General features: G+C 44.1%; 1 protein-coding gene across 1 annotated transcript; it reads right to left on the bottom strand.

Moving 5' to 3' along the window:
* Positions 1 to 634: 634 nt before the first annotated feature.
* Positions 635 to 4,959, bottom strand: MRPL19 (mitochondrial ribosomal protein L19). The gene is made up of 6 exons (XM_080341889.1): positions 4,866 to 4,959; positions 4,531 to 4,642; positions 3,902 to 4,020; positions 3,217 to 3,351; positions 1,795 to 1,976; positions 635 to 1,071 (listed from the first exon to the last, which is right to left on the bottom strand). Exons 1-6 carry the CDS (start codon positions 4,933 to 4,935, stop codon positions 856 to 858), a joined length of 834 nt encoding a protein of 277 aa, XP_080198015.1. The 5' UTR covers positions 4,936 to 4,959; the 3' UTR covers positions 635 to 855.
* Between the last annotated feature and the right edge of the window lie 3,384 nt (positions 4,960 to 8,343).

Here is an 8,343-nt window from a genome sequence, read left to right as displayed (position 1 = left end):
GAAGGACCTGGGGCTGTTCAGCCTGGAGAAAAGGAGGCTGAGGGGAGAACTTCTCACTGTCTACAACTACCTGAAAGGAGGTTGTAGCATGGAGAGGGTTGGTCTCTTCTCCCAAGTAACGAGTGATAAGAGGAAATGGCCTCAGGTTGCACCAAGGAAGGTTCAGATTGGATATTAGGAAAAATTTCTTCATGGAAAAAGTTGTTGGGCATTGGAACAGGCTGCCCAGGGCAGTGGTAGAGGTGTTTAAAAGACATGTAGATGAGATTCTTAGGGACATGGCTTAGAGGTGGATCTGATCATTTGGTTAACAATTGGACTTGATGACCTTAAAGGTCTTTTCCAACCAAAATGATTCTATGATCAGAATTTTTTGTTTTTAATGGGTAGACTAAAGAGCACTTACTCTCAGAACGTATGTTTGGCTCAGACATAACTGCTTCCCTGCTGTAGCCCATTTCTGAAGTCATGAGTCAAGCACTTCTACAACTGGCCACTACCCAGACTGTAAAGAGAGAAGTAACAGAACTATTTAGAAGTAACACAACAAACTTGCATGGGTGATCCAAACCACCCCTTGTTAACTGTAATTTTAAAAAGGAGGCTTCTCATTTCTGGAGAAGGGGTGAACACAAGCATTACACTCCTCAGAAAAAAAAAAAGAGTGGCTGTTTTCAGGAATAGAAAGTGAATGTCCAGCTACAAAAGTTTGTACACTTTAAAGTTTTCTGGAAAGGTTAACTTTATTGTGTATTTTGCCTGTGTATATACAAAACTTGACAAGTAATAATCCATTCAGTACATTCAAAGTAAATAATACTTTTCTCAGTATTTCCTAGACTACAAAATCTGTCACTATTTTTTAAGCTCTTCACTCACTTCTTTCCAAATTTTCTCCTCTATTTTTGAAGTATCATATTCTCGCATCATATCAAACTCCAGCCACGGCTGGCTCCACTTCTGTGCTTCTCTCATTTTTCCTTCAGGTAACTCAAATTTTATTCCTTTTATGTTGTATTTTGGCCTTTCCCACCGTTTTGACCATGGTTTAGGTTTCATTCGTACTTGCAGCTAGGGTGAAAGATTAAAAAAATAAATTAAAAGGTATTAAGTAATCAGAATTTTAATTGTGAGCTTAGCAAAAGGTGAGACAACTGCTGCTTTAACAGAAGAGAAAACAGACCAATTTGTCAGTATGTTAAGGAACTACTGCTTTACACTGTTAAGAGAAAAGGAATATTTTGTGTCCACGTGACTGTTATATCTTGCAAAACTTTTAAGTCTTGATTTATTACCCAGTCCTTAAATTGGCACATAAAGTGAAGTTAAGTCATCCTCTGTAGTTCTATTCTGTTCTTTATTAAGGAAAAATAAAAGTAGCATCACAGGCAAAGGGAGGAACGATCACTGTAAGTTACTGAGCTACTAGACAACACTCCTTGACAGGGTCTGCTGCTTTCCAGATGTTCTCTGAGACACAGATTTTCAGTGACTCTTCCAATCTTACCCTCCCTTCTGACACCTGTGTCACTCCCAGATCAGTAACAACATGAACGTTTACACGTGTCATATAGAGGCATGCGAAGGCTACTACTGCTTGCATGTCTTCTAAATTAACGACTGAGGATGGTAGATGTTTCCATCCTCATCATTCTTTCACTATAAAAATAACACAAAGACTTGCCTTATTTTGTATACTTGTGTCACGCTGGTTACTAATGTAGCAAAGAGCCCTTTAGCAGCCTAGCAGGACAGCACATATGATCCCCTGCTTTTGAAACATGCAGCTCCTACCTTGTTTACAGGAATTTCTTCATGGTCTAAAAGAGACACAGGTTTCATATTTATATCAAAAGTACTATATTCAGGGAGGGCATCTCGCAGGTACATCAGGTTGTCATCCAGCCTCTTTTCCAGCTTCAGAACCTCGATCGCCTGGATTCGAGGACTGTACAGTTCATAACATATTTCAACACCTTAAGAGACAGAAAGTCTGGTTTAATGAATGGAATACATCAGAAATGCTAACACCAAATTTCTTCAGTGTCACACATTCCTGTATTATTCAAGAACTGCTTTTTACTTATACAAAGAACTAACAGTGCTGTGGGCATGTGTGATTCTACATGTGCATTGTGTCTGCACAGGGAAATGCAGATTTCTTTTGTAAGTTAAGCCTTGGATAACAGAATGGCTTAAGAAACACTGAGTGGCTTAAATTTAAGGAAGACAAGCTTAGTTTTTAAACTTTACTCCCTTTTGGTTACAATAGCTGTTACTTTCTATATACATTACACATACAATGAAATAAAGAGACATTCCCCCCACTTTTTACTTGCTCTCAGAACACCAGTATTTGCACCTCTCCCAATTTTTATCATAAAACAGAATACAAACCTATTACAAAACTCTGCTAATCTGCTGTGTGTTAAACAGTTCACACATATGGCTCCAGTTCATTCAAACACCCAATGCTCAAACCAGGCTAATATAATATTCACATGGCTAGCAACAAGCTGCCCAGGCTCAAATATAAGCACCACAATAGCAGATCATGCTCAGTCTCCTTGGAATGGAGATCTAAAAATCACTAAGTATATATATAAAAATTTACTAAGCAGTTCCATGTATGATCCAAGGGCTGGAACAGCTCTGCTGTGAAGACAGGCTGAGAGTTGGGGTTGTTGAGTCTGGAGAAGGCTCTGGGGAGACCTTATTGTGCCATTTCAGTGCTTAAAACAGGCCGATAAGAAAGATGGGAACAGACTTTTTAGCAGGGCCTGTTGTGATAGGACAAGGGGTAGTGGTTGTATACTAAAACAGGGGAGATTCAGGCCAGACATAAGGAAGACATTTTTTACACTGAGGGTGGTGAAACACTGTCCCAGGTTGCCCAGAGAGGTGGTGGATGCCCCATCCCTGGAGACATCCCAGGCTAGGCTGGACGGGGCTCTGAGCAACCTGATCTGGGTGAAGATGTCCCTGCTCATGGCAGGGGTGGCACTGGATGAGCTTTGAAGGTCCCTTCCAACCCAAACTATTCTGTGATTCTATACAGTGTCGAACTTGCAGTATCCCCTAGGAGGCAGACTCACTATTTCACTTTACTGTCATCCTCTCCACAGACTAAATTTCTACACCAGATATCCCTTCACATAAAACTTCAACATTTGTTGCTTAACGTCTCCAGCATAATTAGCACAGTTAAAAACCCACCTTGGCCTTCTATAACATTTCGGAGGACAAAGGTAGCGCCGAGTCCTTTTCCACCTCTTTGAATGCAGATGCCTACAAACCGGTTGGTTTTGTTGTTGGCGTACGGATCTGCAGTAGTAACAGCTAGTATACTGCCTGCCAATAAATAAAATTAAAATAGACTGTTCAAGTAAACACATACCAAAAGGTGGGGAAAGATTCACAAAGTGCACATATTTGGTACATTTTGAACATGTTTTATTTTCCATGAAAGCCACCAGGAACAGAATAAACTTCTAATGTGACCTAAATTAATATATGCTAAAGTGATTTTGCAGGTTAACTATGAAGCTCCTTCACCTTTACACCTCTACCTTTTATTTTTTACTCTTCGTTATCCAAACTGAATACAAATAATCTAATGTATTTTTCTTTCTTGAGCTTTACTGGCAAATCATATGCTAAAGTGCCAGGATTGAAAAAAAGCACATAAGAAACACACTAGTATTATACTTTTAATGGAAACTGGATGTAAATATGAAATTAAAATATAAAGCAGTATGTATAGAAATACAGACTAGTTGAACTAACATACCTGACACTGTGATGCTCTGTATGATATTCTGCAACACACAACCACACTTTTAACATCCCACCCGACAAAAAATACTGACGAAATTATGAACATTCTAACGCTGTTACTGACCAACATAGAACTCTGGGATGTTGAAGACTTTCCGTCTCTGTATCATATCCTTTCTTTCCAGAAATAATTTAAGAGGATCTATTCTGCCTCTGGGTGGTATAAATTCAGGGCTCAAGAACCTAGAAGAAAATGCAAACTTTTATAAGTGTAAAACAAAAGCATTTTGCAACTCCATTTCACGAATAACACAGTTGATTTGAGGTCTAAGTCAAAGGCAGATGCAGGTGGTGCCACATGAAGAGATGCACTCCTCTAACAGATAAAAACCTCACACATCAACCCCAAATTTGCAAATCTTTACTGGCACACATTCTTTTTTCCTGTTTCACTGCTTTCAAGAACTCTAGAACACATCAGGTTTTTTTTTTTTTTTTGTGTTGTTTATTTAATTGTTATTTTTTTAAAGTTTTTTTTAAAGCATATTTCAGCTAGAACTTTGCAAACACTTTTTACTGAGTAACACATTGGAGCTTTAAGGAGGCGCTCACACAACCACCTGCCTATCAAGGTCTCTATTGAGTTCCTGTTACCCGAGGCCTAGTCGGGTTTCTAACCGACTTTTGCTGCTCTTACCAGCCGGCAGACCTGAACACAAGCCCCCTGTGAGAAGCACCAGGCCCTGTACCCACCTCCTCTCCTCCCTCTGCTTCTGCTTGTCAATAATGACGGGCTTTGGAGGCGGCTGAAATTTCGCCGGCTTTCCATCGCTGCTAATTCGACACCCCGACAGAGAAAGACACCCTGCAGAAAACAATAAAATACTTTAAACCCCTCCGTGTTTCCAAGCCCAACGGCCCCCAGCAGTGGCGCAGTCCCAGATCCCAGCCCCGCAAAGCACCCGAGGACACCCCCACACTGTTGGGCAAACACGAGGCGCGCTGAGGGCCCGCGGGCAGCCGCTGTCCGCCGCGGGCAGGAGAAGGGGGCGGGCAGCGGGGGATGAGGGGTTACGGTTGGTGCTCACTGGCGGGCCGGGCGGCGAGGCCCAACACCCCCGCGTTCCGCCGCCATAGCCTCCCGCAGGCGGCTGCCATAGCGACTGCGGCCGCTTCCGGCCTCTCGGCGCCTGCGCACAGCGCGGCTACGGCGAGCGCGGCGGGACAAAGTGACGCCGAGCGTGAAGCGGGGCTGTGGGTGGTGACGCTTCCCTCCCGCGGCTTCAAAAGGGAGGCGCTGAGCTCGCCTTGGCTCCTGTGGGGCTTTCCCACACCTAAGGGAAGGGTGCAGGGTTCCTGTGGCTGCTGCCTCACAGGGAAGCCGCTTGGGCTATCAGCCAGGCGTCCCTTCAAGGCGGGGAGGAGGCAAAGTGGCTCCTTTCACCACCCGTCCCTCAAGGAGACTTTGGGTGGGGGAGAACCCAAAAGGAAAAGCTGGGGGAGCTGGGGCTCTTTAGTTCGGAGGAGACTGAGGGGTGATCTCATTAATGTAATACGTAAAGGGTGAGTGTTATGAGGATGGAGCCAGGCTCTTCTCGGTGACAACCAATGATAGGACAAGGGGTAATGGGTTCAAACTGGAACACAAGAGGTTCCACTTACATTTGAGAAGAAACTACTTCTCAGTGAGGGTGACAGACACTGAACAGTCTGCCCAGGGGGGTTGTGGAGTCTACTAGTCTGGAGACATTAAAAACCCCCCTGGACGCCTTCCTGTGTAACCTCACCTGGGTGTTCCTGCTCCGGTGGGGGATTGGACTGGATGAGCTTTTGAGGTCCCTTCCAACCCCTGACATTCTGTGATTCTGTGAAAAGGAGGATCAGAGAGTGCTCCCGTCCCTAAAGCAGACGTGGAAGGCGAGAGGAGCAGGTGTTGTGGTACTGGGTTGCGAAGCTGGAGCTTCCACTGTGTCAGTGGGCTCCAGAATACAGCGTGGGTGGTCTCGTAGTGGGGGGATCCATCACAGTTTATTAACACTGGCTTTGCTGCACAAAAGTGGTTATGTGGTTTCCAGAAACACACTCCTGTGCATTTTAATGGTAGCCTCAGCCCATAGTTCAGGTAACCTGCAGTCACAGTGATTTCAGAGAATCATAGAATCATTCTGGACAGAAGAGACCCTCTAGATCATCAAGTCCAACTCAAGCTAACTCTGACACTAAGCCATGTCTCTAAGAACCTTGTCTATGTGCCTTTTAAATGTCTCCAGGGATGGTGACTCCACCACTGCCCCGAGCAGCCTGTTCCAATGCCTGACAACCCTTTTGTGGCGGACACACTCGACACCCCCCCCAGCCAAACCAGCAGCAGTTCAGTCCAGGCTCCAGAGGAGGGAAGGGCCTGAGCCACAGCCGGGCCAAGAACTCCTTCCAGGAGACCCACAAGGAAGCAGAACGGCACCCTGAACGCTGGTAACTTGTGGGTGCAGGGAGTCTCATGCAGATTTTTCCTACCGTATGCAATTTGACTATGAGTCAACCACTTCATTCTATAAATACGACAGCCTGGATGAGCCCACTTTGAGCTCTCCCTGCTAAATAAGTAAGTTGTATGGCAATGGTTTTACTACTCACAGGTCATTGGATGAGCCCAATTCAAGTTCAATATTAGTAATTTAGCTTAAGTATGTGCACACCAAATGTAATGGATTATTTAGAAATATAAGGTTGTATGATTTTTAATATACTCTTTGATTCATGTTACTTGGTAGACTAGATTTGCTAAAATTTTACCAAGGGCAACTGCAGACTACACTAAATGATTGCAAGATAAAGTCTAGCTTGCATTTTGCTGGGAAGGATGGAAATGACTGGGAAAACAACGATCCAAGGCTCACGTGGAAACATTACAGACATCTGCAGAGCGGGGCCTATTTTGTGCTTCACTGACAAGAAAGGATTTATCCAGACAAAACCGCACCTTCAAGGATATGGACCAAAACCAATGTCTACAACTGAACAAAACAGGGACCCACGTGGAGTCAGAGAAAAAAGGTCTAATGGGGAGCAAAAGGACCTGGTGGTGAAATTTTCCTATTGGACTAAATTGTGGTGTGAATGGTATGTAAAGATATAAAAGTTTGTAGTTTTCTATGCTCGGGCAGACCTCTGCACAGGTACCCAGCTTGAGCCAGCCCTTCTGCTATTCTACTCCGTTAAATTATTTATTTTCTGAGAATTTGGTTTCCTGAAAGTCTGCTTTGCATGCAGTTATGGGTCTCCCCTGAAAGTTTGCCACTGCAGCTTTAAAAATAGGCTCCAGAGTGAATGGTTGTCAGGGAGGGAAGATTCCTGAAAGTTTGCTTCGTGAACAGATACAGGCACCTGGAGAGAAGGTAATCAACAACATTTGGCTTGACATATTTCACCCATGCAGTAAATAATAGAGTGAACCTGCCACTGAACTCTTTTAAGTCACGCTTCTCAATAAGAAATCTAAACATTGTCCTGCAGCAAGCAGAACCCTAAAATTATTCCCCTGCGACATCTTTCCATGAAGAAATTTTTCTTAATATCTAATCTGAACCTTCTCTGGCACAACTTGAGGCCATTTCTTCTTGTCCTATCACTTGCTACTTGGGAGAAGAGACCAACCCCCTCCATGCTACAACCTCCTTTCAGGCAGTTGCAGACAGTGATAAGGTCTCCTCTCAGCCTCCTTTTCTCCAGGTTGAACAGCCCCGGGTCCCTCAGCTGCTCCTCATCACACTTGTGCTCCAGACCCTTCACCAGCTTCATTGTCCTTCTCTGAACTCACTCCAGCACTTGAGTGTCTTTCTTATGATGAGGGGCACAAAACTGATCCCAGGATTTGAGGTGTGGCCTCACCAGCACCCAGTGCAGTGGTGCAATCACTTTTCTAGTCCTGCTGGCCACACTATTCCTGATACAAGCCAGAATGCTGTTGGCCTTTTTGGCCACCTGGGCACATCCTGGCTCATGTTCAGCCGGTTGTTGACTAACACCCCCAGCTCCTTTTCCGTCAGACAGCTTTCTCTTCTTGCCTTTTCACCATGGTTAGTTCAGAAATGATTACATACATTGGTATTGTTGAGCTACTTTTATCATGTTTATTTCAGTCAGATTTCTTCAGGTGTCAGCCTGGATTCACTTAGCAGCTACACAGGCAGGAGAGAGTCAGTGCTTAAATTCAGAGTGCAGACCTATTAAATAACACCCCACTATTTAAACTTCGCAGAGATTCACTTCCAAATGTGCCTGACCTCATCAGGCTATTAGATCAATCATGTTATCTGTGATGTTCCCCCAGCCTCTTTTATTGGTGGCAACTGACTTTGTAGGCCTGCCCGAGCCCCCACATTAACCAGAGTTATCTTCTAGTTTGGGATCAGCTGTTTGGTTTCTTAACTGTGCTTTAGAAGATGATAGGGTGTGCAGAAGACAAGTCGCAATGTTTCTTGATAATCTGCAGATTTGACACAGAAGTGAATTAATAATCGGAACAAATTGGACAGAAGAGGGCACTCTAACCCTTAAAATACAAAA

This window comes from Nesoenas mayeri (assembly GCF_963082525.1).
Source record: "Nesoenas mayeri genome assembly, chromosome: 3".
NCBI lineage: Eukaryota > Metazoa > Chordata > Aves > Columbiformes > Columbidae > Nesoenas > Nesoenas mayeri.
Note: the sequence above shows the minus strand (reverse complement) of the source record. Positions and strands in the feature narration are given on the sequence as shown.

What these genes read in the sequence shown, in the direction of transcription:
- MRPL19 (XM_080341889.1), bottom strand. Translation starts at nt 4,935, where the DNA reads ATGGCAGCCGCCTGCGGGAGGCTATGGCGGCGGAACGCGGGGGTGTTG. An exon ending in CCTCGCCGCCCGGCCCGCCA is followed by an intron (nt 4,643 to 4,865) that starts GTGAGCACCAAC and finishes TGTTTTCTGCAG; the next exon opens with GGTGTCTTTCTCTGTCGGGG. An exon ending in CATCCCAGAGTTCTATGTTG is followed by an intron (nt 3,352 to 3,901) that starts GTCAGTAACAGC and finishes ATTTATTGGCAG; the next exon opens with GCAGTATACTAGCTGTTACT.